This window comes from Alosa alosa, chromosome 1, assembly GCF_017589495.1.
Source record: "Alosa alosa isolate M-15738 ecotype Scorff River chromosome 1, AALO_Geno_1.1, whole genome shotgun sequence".
Lineage (NCBI taxonomy): Eukaryota > Metazoa > Chordata > Actinopteri > Clupeiformes > Clupeidae > Alosa > Alosa alosa.
This window is the reverse complement of record NC_063189.1, coordinates 18,258,237-18,279,987: the sequence shown is the minus strand read 5'-3', so window position 1 is coordinate 18,279,987 and position 21,751 is coordinate 18,258,237. Positions and strand designations below refer to the sequence as shown.

Below are 21,751 nucleotides of genomic sequence, written 5' to 3'. Positions count from 1 at the left end.
CACTGCTACTTTCCTCAGATCTCTCGGGAGTTACATCATTCCCATGGCAACCATGAACCACCTTACTATGGACAGTAGGTGCCTCACACTGTCTGCCCACCCATGCAGCTAGTAGCGCAGACAATGTGCTAATGGTCTACCATACCCATGTTACTGTGTACTGAGCAAATTTCCTCCATGATGCTTCTAGAACGAATCTTCACTGAATAGGTGGTTAGATAGATAGATAGATAGGTAGATAGATACTTTATTGATCCCCAGGGGAAATTCAAGGTCTCAGCAGCATACATACAAGACAAACACATTCTTTAACAGCAGAAGAGTAATTAAAGTATATAATATAAAAACACAACTAAGCAGTAAGGACAGTAGAAGATAAAGAATATGCTAAATATACTAAAATACAAATTATACTAACACTTAATACAATATATATATATAGGTGGTTGTGGGAGGATATATATATATATATATATATATATATATATATATATATATATATATATATATACAAGGTATATATAGGTGGTTGTGGAGGAGGCAGAGGATAGTCACTGGAAGCAACTCCAGATAGATAGATTGATACTTTATTGATCCCCAAGGGGAAATTCAAGAGACACGGAGCTGCCACTGCTGTCGGCACCGGAACCGGAAATGAAACTCCAAAGAGTATCCTCAGTTCTATAAGAAACAAGAATGACTGAGACTACAAAGGTGAATCTGTTCCTGAGGTTGCAGTACATAAGCAACTTCAACCACCATGCGATGTCACCTGCTCGTTGACATATCAGCAGTGCTTAGCTCTGTGTAGCTACACAATGTGACACTATGACTTTGCCTTTCCTGTCACACTGCAGTTCTAGAAGACTGAAGACTCAACATGAATGTGTGCAGAAGACTCAACATGAATGCAGACTATGTTAGAGCTTTAGAGGTGGGGGTGGGGTGAGAGGTGGGGGTGGGGTTTAGAGGTTGGGTGAGCATCTGGGTTCATTAGCTTACCTTTACATATGATATGATATGATATGATATGATATGATATGATTAGCTTACCTTTACATATGATATGATATGATATGATATGATATGATATGATTAGCTTACCTTTACATATGATATGATATGATATATTATCTGCTAATTCTGATATATTATCTGCTAATTCTGATATATTATCTGCTAGTTAATATTTATGCATGGTACAAGTCAAAGACATTTCTTCTCAGTGATCTAAATATGAGCTCCCCTCAACCAAGGAAATACTAGGGCAGTGCTGAAAGACTAGACTAGGTTTATGTGTGGTGGGAAAGCCCAGATTTGTTTCCTGAACCCTGACTAAAGGCCACAAGACATAAATGTGCAACCCAACCCTGCACAACGTAGCATAGCATAGCATTTTAGCGTGATCAAGTGCTCACTGATATGTCAGGGGTACAACTTCCACGTCACTGTCACGTCACTTATTCCTACTCTCCAATGCCCGATGTATCAGTAGCAGGATACAATATATGTTAGCTGACTACACAAGAAAAGGCACTAAGTAATATGAGTATTATAATATGATAATGAAAGTTCTGTTATGTAGTCAATATGATAATGAAACCAAAAAATATAGATAAAATAAGAATATAATAGAGCTAAATTGTATTGATGTGTGAATGTGAGTGTATGACATTGAACATTAAGCTTTATATAATATGTAGATCCTGACAATATCGGTATAATGACCAGGAAAGGTGGGAGGTATGTTTGAGCCTTTCCCTGCTGTGATCTGGGCATGTTGCCTGTTACTAACCATGGACTCATTTCCAGTATTTGTTTACACAGCAGACATCTTACTCCACCCAGAGTCGATGAGTTCATATAGCCTACTGGCTGTTTATGGATATTAGGAGCAATCACACACATCAACTTGTGACAATTCAAGGTTAGCAAATTAGCTGTATGGCTGAATATTTGGATTTCATTACATTACACAGGTTGAGATCCATATGCCCATTAAATCACTGAGGTATTAGGACTCCATAAAGAATGCCAGTATTACATTTAAAAGTATTATATTTTAGCGCAGGCTTCTAAGAGCCAATCCTCACAGATAGAACAGAGGTGTCCTAAGGTAGAACGTCTGCAGCCATCTGAACAGGCGATGAAGAGAGAGAAACGAGAGAGGTGAGCAGCATACAAAAGAGTCCCCCACCCCAACAAAGAGAGAGAAAAAGCAGCGGTGGTGCTATTCTGGGAGATACCCGATCATGCCCCTGCTCAGCTTTCAGTCGCTTAGAATAGGCCCTAAGGGGCACTGCAGCCCGGGCTGGACCCAAGGAGACCTAAATAAAGGGCCATATCAGCAACAAAACAACACCGCACAACAGCACATCAGCAACAACATACAAATACCTGGCTACTTTGGAACTGCTTGGTATGGTATCGGCTTGAGGCCTCATTGCGTTGTTTTAGCCATTTGAAGAACATAACTTTAATGTTTCACTGTACATCCAAGATATACAAGTTGGATAAACAGTACATTCTCATACAGGTGTGACTTGCATTGAAGACTGTAAAGCCATAAAGTACTCTAAATTTAGGTGGTATTTCCGTCGGGTCGGTTAGAGTAAACCATATCAACATCTAAGGATTTCGCATCCTTGGCTGAAAAGGCATCTGTCTGCAGTGTTTTCAGTCAAGTGCTGACCATTGATCACAAATTACTAAATAGTAATAAACTCTTGGCAAGTAAGACAGCATATTCTAAGATCTACACCATGGTCTGCTCGTATCAGACTACAATTCTGAATTGCCATGTGCTGTCTCCTATCTGCTATGGCTGCACCAAACAAAAGAGACAGCCCATTTAATGTAACAAGACACTCACATTTACATGGCACGCTGATACGTCCTGCTCAGGCGGAACACACTGACCTGCTCAAGGTCTCGCTGCTCCTGCTGAGGCTGTCTCCCTTAGGGGCCAGCTCCATGGCCTCAGGGTTTGGGCTCCGTGCCTGGGGCCGCGGGGGAGTGGGTGTCCGGGTGCCGGGGCCAGAGTCCTGGGCGAGCAGGGCTGGAGACAGGGCCCTGGGGCTGGAGCAAAGGTCCGGAGCCAGTGGCAGAGGTCTGGCGTGGGGAAGGCCAACCAAGAGAGCAGGCTGGGGCAAGACTCGCTGCTGACCTGCCATCTCACCCTTAAGCTTCTTCACCTGACAGAGAAAACGAAAGGAAAGAGAGAGATAAAAGAAACAAATAGTCTTCATAGAGATTCTGTGCCCAGCAGTTATATAACATCGAATCGGCCGACCTTCGCACAGGTATCTATAAAAACATGCTTTAAAAGAGCCAGTTAAAAATGAAGGCATGAAACCTGAGCAAGGCTGAGGGGAAAACCCTGTACCTCTGTCTCTGGCTACGGTCTTACCTTTTCCACACTGTGAGGCTGCAGGTTCTGAGGGTTGATAGAATAGGTGTAGAAACGAACCCTAATTAAAGCCATATCAAAACCTGAATCTGCCATCTCTTCTGACACTTTACTTAATAGATAAGAGTAGACAAGAAAAGCTGAGTCACTCCCTACATTAAAATCCCGCTATAAAAGACGCAGCGTTCTCAGTGCTGTTTTTACAATCTAATATACACAAAGAAACAAACTGATGAAGACAGCAGCTTTAAAGGGACAGACACAGAAAACGAAAAAACAATAATGATCCACATAGACTTCAGTCGCTGTTTTGGGTCAGACTCTGTAGAAGTCGATGACCAAACCATTAGGCCTTCCATGACGCATGGCAAGTGCTGCCAGACGAGAGAGACTCGCTGTTCCTGCAAAGGTCTTGCACTAACTAATTTGATAATGTGCTGTTTTAAGCCCAGGGTTTGACCAATGATTAGCAGACAAAGGGACTAGAATGTCATTTACATCCTTTACGTTGCTATACAAGTCAGCTTGCTACAATCATTAAGGTCCAAATGAAAAAGGACGTTTTTTATCTTTTGCTCAGACCTTCAACCTATGCCCAGCTGTCAATGTTCATTAGTTCATTGTCATGACTAAATCCTTCCATTTTAATGACCTCGGCACGCCCCATAGCTCAAAGAGGGCAAGGGTGGGCGAGTGCAGATTACTGTGCTCAAGTGTGGTGGTGATGAGATTTGCCACAGTGTGACTGAGAAGGAAGTGAGGACTGGTACAACTGTGTTAATGGTCCACTGTCTGATGTGGGCCAGCGGGAAACAAAGCTCTGTGCTCAAGCTCTGAATGGTACCATGGCATGAAGCCGCCCCAGATTAAATTAGAGAAAAAACGAGTGGCACAAAAAGATAACCTGAATAATATTTCACCAAAAAGTCAAATGGAAAAAAATAAGTTTTAAAAGATCCAAAAATAGCCTCACTCAATGGCAACCGTATTTACTGATTACTTTGGTTTTTGGAGAGGTAAACAAATGTTTTCCAGATACCACGTTGAGATAAAGCCATACAAGCTGATCTAGTATGAGTGGCCAAAATGATCTTCACTGGCAGGTCTGAAGGACGGAGGGTGACCTACACAAAGTCCATATTTACAGTAGCACAGCTTTCATCAGATAACAGCACACTCACGTTTTTCTATCCTGGATTGTAATCTAGGAATTTGCTCTTAGAAGTGCATTGCTCCACAACCTTCAGTTTAAACGACGGCACCATATCAAAGAAATAAGGGCAGCTACATTGCAGGGGAAAATGCCTGGGAATGTTAAACAAATCTTTCAATCCACCATGCACACAGTACACACAACTACCATACTTCCCCAGCACATCATGCCTTAGCGAGCATGTTACGGTTGACAACCTCTGCCCAGTAACAGCAGCCTCACCTGGCCTGCATGCAAATCCATGATACTCGACGGCAGCAGTCCACTCACACACAGGGCTACACTCATGACAGACAGTGCTCTTCTCTCCGCAAGAACTGAAGGAAGCTCAGTGAGCTGCTCAGTCAGCACCTTAGGGTTTTTAAAGGCACTAATCACCATCAATAGGGATGGCAATCACAAGTGCAATCTCTATTTGGTTATATATTTACACATAACCTTCGGCCCCTTGTGAGGGTTTGGCACTGATAAGTCTCACAAATATTTTTCTCATTAGGCCCGTCCTTCGGTTGCTCTCTTTGACAGTGTACCAAATTCTGTCTGGCTAATTAGTTGAGTAGTTTAAATAGTTAAATTATTTAACAGTGAATTATTGTAGTGAGGACATTTATTTTGAAACAGTTGTGGCCAGAGGAAATAGTTGAACAGGATCTGTAGTCTTAAGAGAGCCAGATTGTATGCTTAAAGCCTGAGACAGAGTATATAGTTTAAAAGTTAAATGTAGATAATGTAATGGATGTTGATAGACAGAAAGTTGAATGGCCTAGTTGAGCAGCTGGAAGTTGATACAGGTGCAAATCAAGTTAATTAGCCCATTGTGATGTCATAGTGCCAATGCAAAGTCTATGGGGGAAAATAAGCTTGTTTTTTATTAATATCTCAAAAAGTATAAAGTTTACAAAAGTGAAAAATACATTCCTCAAGTGTCCTTTTCAAGACCTACGTTACAAAGTTTGAATGAAGTTTCTATGTTAAACGGTTGAAGCTGAATTAGACGCAGAAATTTGGTGGGAAGAAGAAGAAGAAGAAGAAGAAGAAGAAGAAGAAGAAGACTTCGGATAACAGAACACGCATTTTCATGCACTGTAAAAATGTAGCATTTAAACATTCACCTTTTTCTTTCTGGGAACTGGTGTTCGTGCCTTTGGAGTGGGCGAGTAGGGTGACTTTTCTCTCTCTAACGTTATAGTTTGGACTTCCTACAAGGACAGAAAAGAGCACAAACAACTCAGATTGTATCATGTCATCAAATGTCCCGAAACCAAGAGGCCATGTGAAGGAGACGACAGCCGCTGTCCCAGGAAAGGCTAAAAACAACCTTTCTACACATACAAGATGAGGGTCAAGTACAGGCTTGACGTCACAGGGACCGGGTGCAAGGGGTGCAAGGTTATAGTGGCATGCTGGTTCTCTCACGTGATTGCCAGGCAGAGATGTAGGTGGTCTGGACAATGCAGACCTTCAGCTGAGGTGCTGAGAAAGAGCCAATATGATCACCAATTGCTAAGGTCATCTGGCGTCTCGTTCCATCATCAACATGGCAATCAGTCAGACCGGCACACATCCCTTTTGTGGTGGCCGTCATCTGAATCAGTTATGTTTATGAAACCTTTGTGGGTGCAAACTGATGTTCCACGGCACTATAGACTAGACGTTTTGGGTTAAGTTAAAGAGAGGTTGTAAAGAGTAAAGGTATGCATTTCTGTGTCCCACTATAAACAAGTCCAGCTGCAACTAGTGCCACATACTCATGGTTCAGTATTCAGTAGGGATATTCAGGCCTATTCAGAAGATCAGTAGACCATATGACATTACAGCAAGACTGGTCCAGGCAGGTGTGAATAACTAAATAAAGGTTAAATCAAATTCCACAAATTGCTTCAAAAAAGTTAGGTTGTCCATTCAAGCACATATTTATTTGTAATTTACATAATTTCATTTGCATTAATGACCTGTGCTGATCTTATTTAAAAACCTTTTTCATGAGTGTTCCAAAACTCGTCTGGGAATGTAGTTAGCAAGTCAGCAAAAATCAACACATTTGGAGCACTCAGCTGATTCAAAACCTTGCGTCAGACAGGAAGGCCCACCACCACCCTCCCCCTGGTCTGTGTTTGACACAGGAGAGTGGGTAATCTAGCACCTGCATGAGTGACAGGCATCCTTGACTATTTTGGTGGTGATCAATGCTCTTCCTACTATACTGCTGCCAACACAACATTTCAGGTTCGGAGGTGGTGTGACCTACATGCCTGGGCTGTATCTGCCTATCAAAAAGATGAATTGACTAAACAGACATATAGAAACCTAAAAGTAGATTGGTCATGAGATCTTAGGGATTAATAGGCGACAGGAGTAATTCCAGTCATGAACACAAGGTTTCTTCAGGCTAAGTAGTTCTTCAGCTGTACGCAGTCTTTCTAAGCCTGAATATAGTTTATGAGTGCATATACTGTATAGACAGTATCTTTTTCATATCTGTATGCTTAGAGGTTGCGTGTATGCACATATAATTTGCAGATAGACGGGCCAAACATAATTTCTGAATACGATCTGGAAATGTACTCACCTTTACTATGATGACATTGGCAGTCTCCGTCTCTGTCATCAAGCTACCCTTCTGCATGTCAGTCTCAAAGATGGAGCTGTAGTTCTGGATCATCTTGGCCATGATCTTGTTGCAGATATTCTGCTCATGTATCCCATCAAACCCTGAGGAGACACTGAGGAGACACACCAATGTTAGAGGGTGCCACTGTTGCTGTAGGTTACCAGAATAATAGAACAAAACCCTGTGCAACCCTTAGCCATGGTTCTGTTCAGTTCAGCTATCAGGTATGCATAGTATACAATGTACTTATAGAGAATAGAGAACAAATGAATGCATAAGTGAATGGATGAATGGATGAATAAGACCCAGTGATGTATTCCGATGTCCTCCTGCACAATACACTGAACATATTGTAATGGGATGCTTAGTCACATGTGAACAACTGTGCAGATGGTAGATTTTATGTGCATACACACAGGTGTGAAGGCACATTTACTCTCTCTCTCTCACACACACACACGCAATCCCCCCCACACACACACACATCCTCACTTTCTGGGCTATATTATCCGAGAGCTGGAGTGACAGAGGGTACATGATGTACAGAGGAAGCTGTTGTGGCACCCCACAAACCACTCAGCACTTCCTCTCACAGCTCCTCATCTACCTTGGCCTGGCAAACACTGGCACTCCCAAAGTCTGATTTATTAATAGGTGGATGCTTTGCTGTGGCAAGCAGTGTTCTCAAACACGAACTGGCACGCCTGCTAGCTAACATCCGAAAGTATCAGTTGTCTGAGACTGAACTTTGTTACACATGGCAAGACTGTTGGAACAGGTTTCACTGGCTCAGGACAAATCTCGGCCGTGATCAACTGGCACAATGGCAAGTTAGGACCTATGCTGATGGAGTTACATTACGCAAAAATGACAACAGACACCTTTTTGGCACCATTGTATTCCTCTCTTGTGCCTTGGTTCATGGTGAATCAGGAATGTTTTGTGATCTGTAATGATTGAATCACAGTCTAAAAATCAAACCACAGTTATGGTTCTTGATATGTTGATATGTCTGTGGGGAGCTTAGCAAAAGGGTGGTTTCCAACCCTGAGCTCCACTCTGATAGAAACCCTGCTGCTGCTGGAGCTTTAGCTGACTGGACTACAGCACCCTCTTTTGGGAGCCATGAGTCCTCTTGCAGTGAGCATGGGGGAAAGTAGGTAACGTTAGACCCTGGGAGCAATTATTCTTGGTTGTTTTTTGTTTGTGTGAAAACTGCAAAGAGAGTCAAATGATTTGATAAGCTAGTGTGTACCTTTATGGAATGCACCAGCCCGTCTAAGGTTACAGAGCAGCACTGGCATTGAGCTGGAAATGTTCATGGAAACCCCCCAAAAACTAAAATTAGGTCTTCCACACTAACTACGTGTCTGACTCATGCCGGATGTCTCCATGCCACCCCAGGGGTGTGATTAGAGCGCCTGGACAAACAGCCTGTGACAGTGAGGCTGGGGTATCACAGAGGGAGATGCACACAAGCATCAACCTCAGGCTTCACAAACACTTAACAAGCTACCATATTGTTTTCAGACACACGTGTAAGAGGGATATGATGTCCCAGTAGGATAAAGCAGTCAAGCACTCACACAAACATAGATGGTGAAACTAAAATAACAGGGGCTTTAAGCCTTCTCATGCTGCGATTACCCTCGGTGCCTGACCAATAAGGACAGGCATGTTGTACATATTTTCCCCACAAACTTTATCTAGGAGGGCTTTATCTTTTCATTTGGTATAACCTACTGCAGTAATCTCTCAGACAGGTGATGGAGTCAGGTCACTCTGGTGCTATGCAGCAAGCAGCTCTGACCCCTGATCAAATGTTCCGTATAGCCGCCGAGCCCACCCACCCTTTCCCGGCTATAGTGACTCACTGGAAAACATTGGGGCCAAAGACGGTTGCCAGGTTCAGGGCATTCATACGGTTTTCCTTGTGCCGCTGGTCCACCTGGGTGAGGAAGTGGCACAGGTACTTGAGCAGGCCGAGATGCAGCTCAGGCAGCTGCTGCAGAAGCTCTCGCATGTCCTGGCAGCAGCCCGCCTCGGACGACTCTGTGGGAGACAAGGACACGACAGGGCACATTCCTGAGACAGGGGCTTTGATGACACTCACAGATGATGCATGGAGGGATGTCCAGACACGTGAGTCAACCGACTGACATCGGCATAGCTGACACCTGGCACCTCTACCTCACCTCAAAAGACTCATCAGATCACGTGACAAAGCAGCATCCATGACACCTTTTACATTTTTACTGTATCAATTTGATGTGACGACACCTTAATTATGCACTTGAAAGGTCATAGTGTCATCATAATCATAAATGCGGTGTCTCTTCTGTGCATCATCTGTCTATGAAAGGAAATTGAGGTCAGACTGATGGCAAACTGTTGCAGTTACCGAGAAGTGAGTGTGTGTGTGTGTTTGTGTGTGTGTGTGTGTGGATGGATGTGTGTGACAGCCTCTTTGCTAATGACAAATTAATAGCCCACTCCCATGTCCAGACTGAAATGCAGAGGATTAGCCCACCCAGGCGGATCCCATTAGCACACTTTTGTAAGCAGGTCAGAGGTGGATCAAAGGAGATGGCCGATGGGGCTGTTACTGGGAAAATGGAAATGTAGAAACGGGAAAAGAGAGTGTGTGTGTGTGTGTGTGTGTCTCTCTCTCTGTCTCCGTCTCTCCGACTGTGTCAGGTAGGACAAAAAGACACAGAACAGCTAAAAAGCTAAAATATAATTTATGCTATTGCAGGACAACTCTCGTGTCCAACTCTATATAAAGTTGATGGTCATATATAAGCAGTCAGCGGATTGTTCTAGTACTAAGATTTGTAAATTGACTGAATGCCTATCGGAGGCATAAACTGCACCTCCTAACCTTGAGGTTAGAATAATTCTGTATCAACTATTAACTAATAGTACATTATGAAAGGCCTCATGATGACTTTTAGGGTGTTATCAACACATGACTTTGAGTGCTCTGATGCAACTCAGTTGTAGGCATTATGATCATAGCTGTCAAAACAGCCTCCACCTGTGTTAAGTAAGATGACCACACACCCATGATGTCACCCACAAGAACACCCAGCCCTGAGAGTGTTTTCATGCAGCATTTCACCTGCTGTACAACAAAAGCAAGGAGAGAAGATAATTGAAAAACCAAAACACGGTTTCAAATTGAGCACAGGCTGAGCAGGAGGAGGTGAGCCCAGACCAGCCCTGTGAGAATCAGGATTACTGAGAGGAATATCGGCTGGGCAGTGATCAGCGTAGCTTAACAGGAGGAGAAGGTCCAGCTTTAATATTAAGTACCCTCTCTCCATCCTATTTCGTTTTTTCAGTCTGTTCCCAATCTCTCCTGAGCCTTTTGGGATAATGTAAAAGAAGGAAATTAGCTGAAGTTTCAACATTTGTTTGCCTCAAATCCCACTACTTAAAAGTCAACATGCTTTAATTAAAAAAGATCAAACAAATGAACATTGCGGTTGATGTTCCTTTTTTCAGCTCTTTCACTATACATTTTTCCTTGTTTGTTTACGATTTTAAATGATTCCATGTAATCCGATAACAATCTCAATGTTCCACTTCAGCAGCAAATTCCAGGATTCAATCACGTGACGGATTGTCACATGCTGCCTGAATGGTGAAACAGTAGGCATCAGCAGCACAGTGAAACATTACCTGCGACAGTGCATAATATCACCTCAAACAAACAGGCCTCTCATGTGGCTGTCCTGGCTGCCAGGCAGCCCCATCTGTGCACAATGCTCAAGACACACGTGCCACAGAGAGAGAGAGAGAGAGAGAGAGAGAGAGAGAGAGAGAGAGAGAGAGAGAGAGAGAGAGAGAGAGAGAGAAAGAGAGTGGGATAGAGAGAGAAACTGGAGAATGGGACCATAGAGAGTGAAGGAAGGGCAGTGAGTGAGTGACAGCAAATAGAAGAGAGGGAAAGACAGAAGGGAGGGAGGGACAGCGTGAGGTTCAATCAAGACAGGAAAAGGGTCCAGGTTAAGTGGTCTCAAATTAATTTACTGGACAGTAAAAGAGACAGAGAGAAGAGGGTAGATCTCATGTCCATGTTGCTATCCCAGGACAAAATAATTGCCCACACCTGATTGCTTGGGCTGAGGAGCTTTTCAAACCCTCTAGCAGAAATCAAACCTGCAGAAAATCCAGTATAAAGGCTTTGACAAGATATAAAAACCATGTTCATCTATTTGAAAAACAACAACCCAACATAGGTTGTAATGAATTACAAGATTTATGGTGCATTCACAAAACTGGTAAGTGGGAAAGTTCCCATTCCAGCTAGCTACACAAAGTAAACTGGGAAGTATTGTTTAACATCACATATACCATCACTTATTTCTTCATTGTATGTGCCTTCTTATTTTTACTTTTTATATTGTTTACTTGAATGTTAAGTTTGTCTGTGGACCTAATTGGTAAAATATGTCTTGTCTCCACCGTGGGATAGTAGGAAACGCAATTTCGATCTCTTTGTATGTCTTGACATGTGAAGAAATTGACAATAAAGCAGACTTTGACTTTGACACTTTTGCACACACATATTCATTTTCTCCTCCTACTTAATCAGCATCAATTCATTGAAAGCATCCTGTGCAGCCCTTAAGTACAAGGGCGGTTAAGGGCAGAGGGAGCCCTCACTGGGCTGCATCAAATGCATCTGCTGGCAGTGATGAGACGCTGGTAAGAAATAGACCACTTATTCCCTCCCCCTCTAATCTTTTAATGCCGCAGACCCACTCCTGTGCAGCCCAGGCCTGGAATGACAGGCAGAACCCATCTGTCCTCTCTGGGGTCTGGGTCAAGAGCCAGAGCCTCTCTTTGGCATGGAGCCCTCGATCAGACCTGGGCGTGCAGAACAGTAGGGGTCTGTGTGTGAGAAAAAAACACTTGAACAAGGCCCTTTGGGAGCTTTGGAGGCGCTGACACAGCAAATCTCCTCAATCAGCTGAGCTGCTGAGGATGCACTCAGCAAAAGTAACTGCAGCGGCAACACAGGGGCCTGCGGCGGCCCTGGGGACGAGAGGGGGGAGATGGTGAGCTTACGTGCAAATTGGCTATGAGCGTGCTAATCATTGTGACGCATCAATAAACTGGCGACTGGATGTAAATGCAGTGCATGTGATTTACAGCATAATTGAACAGCATAATTAATGTGTAATCTGAACATTGTACAACTTAAATTCTTGCCATTCACTAATGGCTACATGAAAACATAACGCAACGTTTCGACCAGGGTCTTTATCAGGCATGCCTGTTTCCCCCACTCGTCCCCAGGGCCACCGCAGGCCTCTGTGCCTGATGAAGACCCTGGCATGCCTGATGAAGACCCTGGTGGGTCGAAACGTTGCGTTATGTTTTTAACTCAATAAATGTAGTTCTTCTGGGAGATTGCAGTGTGTGGACAACTACTCTTCTTTCCCTGATAAGGCTTTTTTGTCCTGCCCCTGGCCTCAGTGAGGTGGGATGTGCATACAACCACTTTGAAGAAAACACTAATGGCTACATGACCCATAATGTAAATGTATAAGGAAATCTAGTTCTGGCGCTTGTGGCCAACAACAAAGTTCCTGGACTTACATTCTTGGGCTGAAGGCCCACACAGTAAATCTAAACTTATATTTCTCAGTCGGTCAGTGTCTGTCAATCTGGTGATTGTGGAAATTCCAGGCATGTGGTTGTCAATAATATGAGCAGTAAAGCGTAATTATATAGTTAAGTGTGACCTCTGATTAGAGACAAGGTCCACTAGTTGTTTAATGGCTGAGATGCATGTATAACAAGACATCTGGCTGCTAACCACACACACACAAGGAATTTAACCTCTTTCAAAGTGTTAATGTAAAATTGGGAGTTTCGTTGGCCAGGTGATGTGAAAGCGGTACTGTGTATATTTGGTATCGGAGTGAGGTAAGCACTAACAATGACAAGGATGGTTTTCTTTTCAACTCACATTATGACAAAGTCATGGTCAACTTTGCTGTTTTAATTTGCTCCTCTGCTTTCTGTTATGCTTTTCCTAAAGCATTACATACTAAATCTACAGAAAATACGCCCATGATTGTCTCCAAATGTACACAGCAATTTACATCTGAGACTAAGAGTACAGTCTATACACTAGTAAAACATTTACCTATTTTGCATATTTTCAATGAAGCAAGTGCAAATCTGTGACCTTGACCTGTATATGCGGAGAGTATCCTTGCAATACACATCTGATGTTATGCTAACAGGTGACATGGCATACAAAGTGAGGGCTCACCCTGGTGCTGCTGGATGAGTGCCGGCTGTACACTGGAATCCACCAGACCCTCAGGTAGATCCCTGAGGAACTGCTTCAGCAGGCTGGCAACTGTGCCCACCTCGGACTCCTGCGCCAGGTCCACGGGCTCACAGCGCTCCAGGCGCTGCCTGAGGGCGTCCACGGCGCGGACACTCCCGTTCACCCTGAACAAGCCCTCCTGATGGAGACCTGCGGGGAGAGAAGAGGGGGACGCTGCTTCTAACAGTAGTGGAACAGTACACTCCTCCATACAGAAGTGGAATCGCTCAAAACATCTGTGGTAGAGGCTCTTTTGGCAATTTCTGAGGAAGTTCTGAGGAAAGTCTTTTAGCTCTAGAATCTTTCAACAGTAGGCTATTCTCCAGATAGCATGGGTTTCAGGTATTTAGTTTGCTTTGTTTAGTTTGCTTTAACTATGGTAACTATGGTTCATGAACACTATCCCTGACAATTCTGAAGCAAAATGGCTGCAGACTTGAGCCAAATTGCTTTAATAAATATCTCTACAAAAACTTTTCTCATAGGATGACCTTAGCATTGAACAACTGAAACAGACTACAAGGTTCATGCAACCCATTGTTTCTCAAACTTTTTCAGACCAAGGACCACTTAACCAATTACAGTAAAAAAAAATCACGGACCATCTAGTTAAAAACAGTAGACCTACTCCAACAGTATATTACACAATAGGTCTACTAACTGAACCACCTTGCTTATTGTCTTTGCACCTTGCTTATTGTGTCAGAGGATTCATTTAATTTAAAGTGGCGTAGCTTCCATAGGCAGTGTTGCAGAACTGTTTGGATTTACATACAAGTTGGTTCAATATTGCAAACAACTGATCTATATTATATTTTACCACGTCTGCTCGCGGACCACTTGGGATAGCTTGCGGATCACCAGTGGTCCCCGGACCACACTTTGAGAAACACTGATGTAACCAACAAGCAATCAGTAGATGAGCTCAGCAAAGCAATCTGCTGCCATCTAGTGGTTGAACTCCAGCTGAACCTCCTATCTAAAGGTCATATGATTTTTTTTACATGAAAATGTGTTTGCCTTTGAAGGTAATTTATTTTCTGCCAAACATAACTGTTTTGCTCATTATATGAAGTGACTACACACTCTGCCTTTACCTCAGTCGCCTATGCAAACATCTAGATAGTCTGCTCCTGATCCAGTAAAATACTTCCTTGCGAAACATCAGACTGAAGAGGGGATATTTTGATAAATATGATCACAAATAATATTAACCCAGGCCTGTAATGTATATTAGCTGGGTTTAATGAGGTTTTGCAGCCATTATCTATTTACCAACACAAGCTCTGGGAAACCAAATGGATCTGCTCTGATGAACAACTGTACTCTGCACTATTTACCCCATACACCCACCTCTATTATTTTAGCTGACCCTTTAATCCAGAGCAACCTTCAAATGAACATTCATATTCAAGCAGTGTAAAGAAGACCACAGAGTAAGAATAAATTCTACACAGATTTTTCACCAGTGCACTTTTGGATCTCAGGTTTTTACTTTTCATCAATTCACCTTAGATCGGTTGTCTATTTTGCTGTATACAATAAAGCTAGATTTGTGCTGATATTTGCACTTTGAAATTGATAGAGGACTTGTATGTCCCAATCATCGTAGCCTTTCAAATCAAGCTTAAAGAATACAGCAAAGACACAGTTGTGTTCTAGCTTATAATATTATTATGTAGGCCTACTGCTCTGATTTAATTCCATTTCAATCTCAACAATAGGCCGATTTATTTGAACTAACATCGTTCTGCTGTGCCCTTGTGTTACTTTTCTAAACATTTTTCACTTAATTCGACCTTTTTGCACTACTGCAACAAATCAAATGAACAAATCAACTGTTTAGCCACTCTGTGGTTATATTTTAACGAGTATAGCTAAAGAACATATCCTCACACCCCAATACTCTGTGTAGGCTAGGCGTAGTGGTCCGCGACCCACTTGTGGTCCGTGAGGACATTGCTGGTGGTCCCTAACTATTCCGTAATGTAGAATGAGGAAATCAGCATTTTTATTCACTGGTGGTCCTGGGGTGTAATTAGTCAGAATGGTGGTCCCTGGTTCACAGTCAGTTGATAACCCCTGCTATAGGTCTAACTCACAGACAGTCCTTAAACCATAATCAGGCACCAATCCATTACTTCAATGTATACAGAGAAAGTGATATTATAGCATATCTTGAACAGGAAATAAGATCATGTCTCCTTACCATGCTCACGTAGATACTCCACCATGCTTCGGACCACCAGGGGCACTCCATCCTCCACCAAGCCCAGCTCCTTCAGTTCTAAGAGGGACACACCAAACACCCTTCTCCCCACTGGGGCAGTGGGTCTGGGCTTCACCATAGGCAGCTGGACCATCTTCTTCATGTCCTCCTTTATCTGCACAGCTGCTTTGTTGTGCTTTCGGGAACACAAAAAAGAGGAGGTCAGCTGTCCAACCACAGGTACTGCCATGACTGGCTGAAACATAGTCCATCTGTTAATGATAATGCATACAGCGGACCAGTGGGTCACTACCAGGCTCGCCGTGTTCCTACGACAGATATAGGCTATCTGTTACCACGGTTGCCGTGCACCTGTATCTAGGGGGTGTGTGCAGCAAGCTATGGCAGCAAGAGGAATGCACCGGAAGCAACAGACGGTGATGGCAGCGCAGCGGGCTCAGACTAGAGGCCGATAAAAATATGGACTGAGCGTTGATCAACTCTAAGCTTTAACGTTAACGTTAGTCTCCTGGGAAATGCCGAGGGTAACCTCGGTGTCCATGTGCAGGTTGGAAGGGCGAACCTAACCGTGGCCCGTTTCAAACGCCGTTAATTGGGCTATAATAAACCCGAACACGTTCTCTAAATTCAACAGTTTAATTTTAACGCAAACGCTCACTCACCATTTTCACGCTCACTCGCCATTTCTGCTGCATAGATTTACTAATTCTGGCCAGCGTTCGCCGTTTTTTAGGAACTTGCCAGCGGGGCATCTCGGCAGTTTTCAGTTCGGATTACAACACAAAATGCATACAATACTTAAATATTAGCCTACATATATTGTGTCATTTAAGGTTTAGACAAAACTACGCTGACTGTAATTAGCTAGAAGGCCTATTGATTCACGTGCACCTCTGTTGTTGTCAGCTGTCAAGATTACCTGTATCTATGGAAACGGTGAGGCCGGGGATGCTCTGCGGTCATATGTTTTTGACAGTTCGTGGCCTTCAGTCAATGCTGGTGGCATAGGCCTACCAAAACTCTTTGTGGCTCTCTGGACCCCCCCCCCCTAGCCTATGCAATGATAAAAAAATAACAACCCCGTTTTCCGAAATCCAGTCTAGGCTATGGCCAATTTTAAATAGGGGAGACCAGGGACAGTTGCAACAGGGGATGGTTGCAACATGTCAATTTTCTCCAATCAGAAACAAGGTAGAGTGATGACACTCACACTGCATATGCTCAGTTGGATGCCCCCCTTAGCAGAGAAAAAGCAAGGAGATTCCTGAACTGCTCCAGGATTTATTGTAAAAAAAACTGTTTTTTAGGTATGAAAGTATTTATTTTCTTGAGCTTTGTTTCTGTTAAACTGCTGTCACTGTTTTTGTGATTCAGCTCAAACTTATTAGATTTAAATGAGTGATATGTTAACTTTAAGCTACTATGGTTAGCATGTGTCAAGGTCCCCTTGTTTAGCTAGCACATGAGGTTTTATCATGGCTGACAGGAAAGGGGACAGTTGCAACAACTGTTGCAACTGTCCCCGTACAGTCCCGTACAATGCATAAATATGATCATATAAAATATATATTTTTAAAAACATGTTTTACATGACAATAGTCTAAATAAAAGTGAATTGCCTCCCAAATTGTTCCATTCTTCCTATGTCACTAAAGTCCTACTGTATTTTATATCAATTTCAATATTTGACATCTGCACATAAGGCATACTCATCTAGACAAATCTATAATTGTCATCTAATCAAAGCTGGTGAATAAATAACACTGTAATATTATTATAACTTACATAACTTGTATTTACATACAAAAATAATCATTTTGCTGCACTGACATATATTGTAATATATTGTATTTTTAACATGTTGCAACCATCCCCAAACAATGTTGCAACTGTCCCCGGGCCCGGGGTCAGTTGCAACATCTGACTCCTTACATTCAAATGCAAATTGTGAAAAATGTAGATTCTGTAATTATCTTTAAATGGTTTAGACTATTAACAGACATATGTAAGTGTATTGTATAAAAAATTGGTTTGTCTAATCCAAACCGTCTCTGAGTAACAGAGCCAAATGCAAAAAGCGTTGCAACTGTCCCCGGTCTCCTCTAATCCAGTCTACAGTAGGCCTAGGCTAGGCTATGGTCAATTTTAGGCTAAATAAGACCTGCCTGAACAACCTACCCGATTAATCAATTATAGTTGTTTGGCAATAATTGTTGTAATCACTTTAATAGACCAATTTCACAGTGTCCAGGTGTCCGGCCTCATTTATGTTAAGGCTACCTTAATTGGCAGGGTAAAACGTCTTCCTGTTTCTGTCTTTCCTGTGGACTTTTCTTTTGTTGTCTAGGCCAGTGGTTTTCAAAGTGGGGGCCGCGAGGGGGTGCCAGGGGGGCCTCAGCAAGTTGGAAGGAAAAATTAAAGCAACAAATAAATACATTTGAAAAATGTAAAATATACCTATTACTATTGGGTTGTTATACAATGCCATTATAATAATTTGTCGCATATCTGAACTTTATATTTTCCATGATAATGACTGGGAGTAATAGTAAAGTGATAGCTCTCTAGCAGAAAGCCCCAAATGCAATTTCTACACACTGCTCCATCGCGAAGTGCTTGTGGCTAAAATAATTATTAGGATTAGCTATGTATTTTTACATTTTCCGTAGTATTGTCGATGGGTTTAATAACACATCAAGGGGGTCCTAGGCCAGAACCTAGTAGTATTTGGGGGGCCTTGTCGTGGAAAAGTTTGGGAACCCCTGGTCTAGGCTATGGGACAGTGCTCTTCCACAGGAAGTTGATTTAGGCTACACAGCGGCCCCATCTTGTGAAATGGGCTAATAGGCCTAGTTGTGGCAACTGTTGATCTATTTCCAAGGTTTTTGTACTGAGGGTCAATGCCATCACCTCACCACATTTCCACATTGACCCTGCTAACATGCCACATACAGTAACAGATCTGTGGAATTAGACCTAGCCTACCATCCACCAGCTGCTCACTAGACCTACTACCCAGGCCATGACCCATAGGCTACACCTATTTTCATCCAGCTTCCATACATCACTTGAACCCTTGCATTCACAGAAAAGGTCGTAGACCTATTATGTTATGTCAGTAAGTTACTCAAACCCTCCAGATCCCTCAAAAAACAGGTGATCAGAAACTGACTTGATTCATTAACTGCTCTTCTGGCTGGCACTTTGATAACAACTACACACCAATGCACTTAACATTGCCCGTGTCCCTTTAAATCCATGCCAAAGCAACTGTAACGTAAACTATGCTACCTGTTGGCCAGCTGTCTTTAACAGAGAGACACTTGGCCAAATTGGATCAGTCCTCATCCCTAAGGAAAGAAGAGCTTGATTCACTAGCAGGATGACAGAGCAGACATAGTGACTCTTACAACCCTTGCCCACTATAGCACCAGTCTGGAGTTGCCCGGCTTTTCCCCGGCTGAGAGTTCATGGTGGCATGCCAGCACAATGGCGAAATTCTTTTTGGAGTCCTGTTAGTTGCCTTCTCTCAGAAATGCAGCAGTCATTAGTGTGTCTCACTTAACAGCCTTCCACATCTAGTCTGCCATTGTTTTAAAAGCTGTATACAGTAAATGCTCACAGTACACAGTGCTCTGTGTGAACCCCAAACCAGATTTAAAGATAATCCAGGAAACTACCCCAGTGGCCCTGATGGGATTGGAATAGTGGCAATGGCCAAACATGTCTTGAGCAAACATCCATTGCTGAAGTAAACTTCCCAGATGGCACTTAAGATGGCTCAGGCAGGGCTCGGAGAGGACAAAGATGCTCTGTGCCGCAGGCCTCTGTCTCTACTGTGTGCTCTGTCTGATACTTGAATAAATAAAACTCATGACAGAAAGAGGGCACCATCAACTCTTCTTTAGACTTTAGCCTTTTGATTGAGGGAATGCTACGCTTGGCTGACCATCCAACAGTAGCTATGAGGAAGAAATCATTGCCAGAAATGTGTCTTGTTAGCATTGCTCTAGTGTTGGCAGTGTTGGCATGACAACACAATATCTGACAGATTGAGCAGATGAACTTTGCTTTTGTTTTTCAGGTAACTGGACAAGTAACAGTAATATGATTATAATAACTGTACAAATGTGTAAATGTTGTACTTGGCTAAATATTGTAATTATTAGTTGTTAAAGTTAACTTATTTAAAAGTACATTTAAAGCAACTTGGGTTTAAGTGCCTTGCTCAAGGGCACATTGGTGGAAGCCGGGAATTGAACCCAACTTTTCAGGCTACATGCTAGCCCAGCTCCTTAACAACTTTACCACCGCCCCATCTTATTTTATTGCTTTATTGCTTGATTATGGCTCAATAGCACGACTTGTGAAATATTCAAAACACATCATGCTTGTAACAACAACATTACATTCAACTGAACTTTAAGCAATGAGGCATTGTAGATTAATGGAACCCTGAACTGTACTCCTGTATGCACAATGGTATCCAGTGCAGATGTAAGAAAGATAAGCTTGTCTGAGCTATGTTACCCATAACTGTAAGTCTGTGTAAGCAGATGTCCCTTAAATCCGCCCCTGTCACACACACACTCTATGTACATTTTCCTACTCAGGTTCAAAATGCTTACGTACGTGCACACACACACACACACACACACACACACACACACACACACACAAAAACACACAGATCCCCCACTACTCAGGTTTATCTGTGACCTAATATAGGGGATAAGTGGGCCATTCACCCTCTTAGCCATATGTCTCACATCTCTTATCTTGCAAATGTTGTTTAAATTTACATTTATTCATCTTAGCTATTTACAAATACACCCAAACACAGAGCAAAATATGCCATTTCTCAGCCACTCATTTTCTGCAGTAATAACGTAGCCTGTGTCCCCGTTTTCACTAACATGTATCTCACTGTATTCATCTGAGCTCAGTGTAATTCTTGGTAGTGGGCAGCTCATTGTTGTCTTCTCATGGGGAAGTTGGTGATTAGCCCATACCCCCACACACACACACAACACCCCCTACACCTCAACACTACATCAACACCCCCCACCCCCCAACTCACTGTCATGCTGTGAGTCCTCACTCTCGTGCCACTGAGGGGATATTACACTAACGTGACGACACACTGTTTCCCTAGTTTACAACAGCTAGACAAATCCTTGCAATAGAATAGTACCTAAAACTGTTGGAGGCCACTATCCCTGTTGGAGGCCACTATCCCAAAGTGGTTGTGGGTACAGTTTATATTTATTCATGTGTTCAGTGCAGATTTGAATAAACAAAACCAGCAACTGTACAAATGTAAAGCAACTTGGGTTTTAAGTGCCTTGCTCAAGGGCACATTGGTGGAAGCCAGAATTGAACCCAACTTTTCAGGCTACATGCTAGCCCAGCTCCTAACAACTTTACCACTCGCCCATCTTATTTTATTGCTTTATTGTTGATTATGGCTCAATAGCCGCGACTTGTGAAATATTCAAAACACATCATGCTTGTAACAACAACATTACATTCAACTGAACTTTAAGCAATGAGGCATTGTAGATTAATGGAACCCTGAACTGTACTCCTGTATGCACAATGGTATCCAGTGCAGATGTAAGAAAGATAAGCTTGTCTGAGCTATGTTACCCATAACTGTAAGTCTGTGTAAGCAGATGTCCCTTAAATCGCCCTGTCACACACACACTCTATGTGCATTTTCCTACTCAGGTTCAAAATGCTTACGTAATGCACACACACACACACACACACACACACACACACACACACACAAAAAAAAACACAGATCCCCACTACTCAGGTTTATCTGTGACCTAATATAGGGGGATAAGTGGGCCATTCACCCCCTCTTAGCCATATGTCTCACATCTCTTATCTTGCAAATGTTGTTTAAATTTACATTTATTCATCTTAGC

The 21,751-nt window shown here is 42.7% G+C and overlaps 1 protein-coding gene across 3 annotated transcripts in view; it reads right to left on the bottom strand.

The window, feature by feature from the left end:
- The window catches only part of fam13a (family with sequence similarity 13 member A), a 63,992-nt gene that overhangs the window by 40,468 nt on the left and 1,773 nt on the right, over positions 1-21,751 (bottom strand). Inside the window, exons 1-7 of one of the 3 annotated variants that reach the window (XM_048242322.1) lie at positions 16,478-16,651; positions 15,795-15,990; positions 13,526-13,735; positions 9,108-9,285; positions 7,192-7,345; positions 5,735-5,821; positions 2,920-3,194 (exon numbers count right to left, since the gene is read on the bottom strand). In XM_048242322.1, the coding sequence (XP_048098279.1) occupies positions 2,920-3,194; positions 5,735-5,821; positions 7,192-7,345; positions 9,108-9,285; positions 13,526-13,735; positions 15,795-15,990; positions 16,478-16,567 (1,190 nt within the window). In that variant the 5' untranslated portion in view covers positions 16,568-16,651. Of the gene's footprint in view, positions 1-2,919; positions 3,195-5,734; positions 5,822-7,191; positions 7,346-9,107; positions 9,286-13,525; positions 13,736-15,794; positions 15,991-16,477; positions 16,652-21,751 lie in introns of those variants that run through there. The other 2 variants (XM_048242330.1, XM_048242314.1) reach the window with 2 other exon arrangements.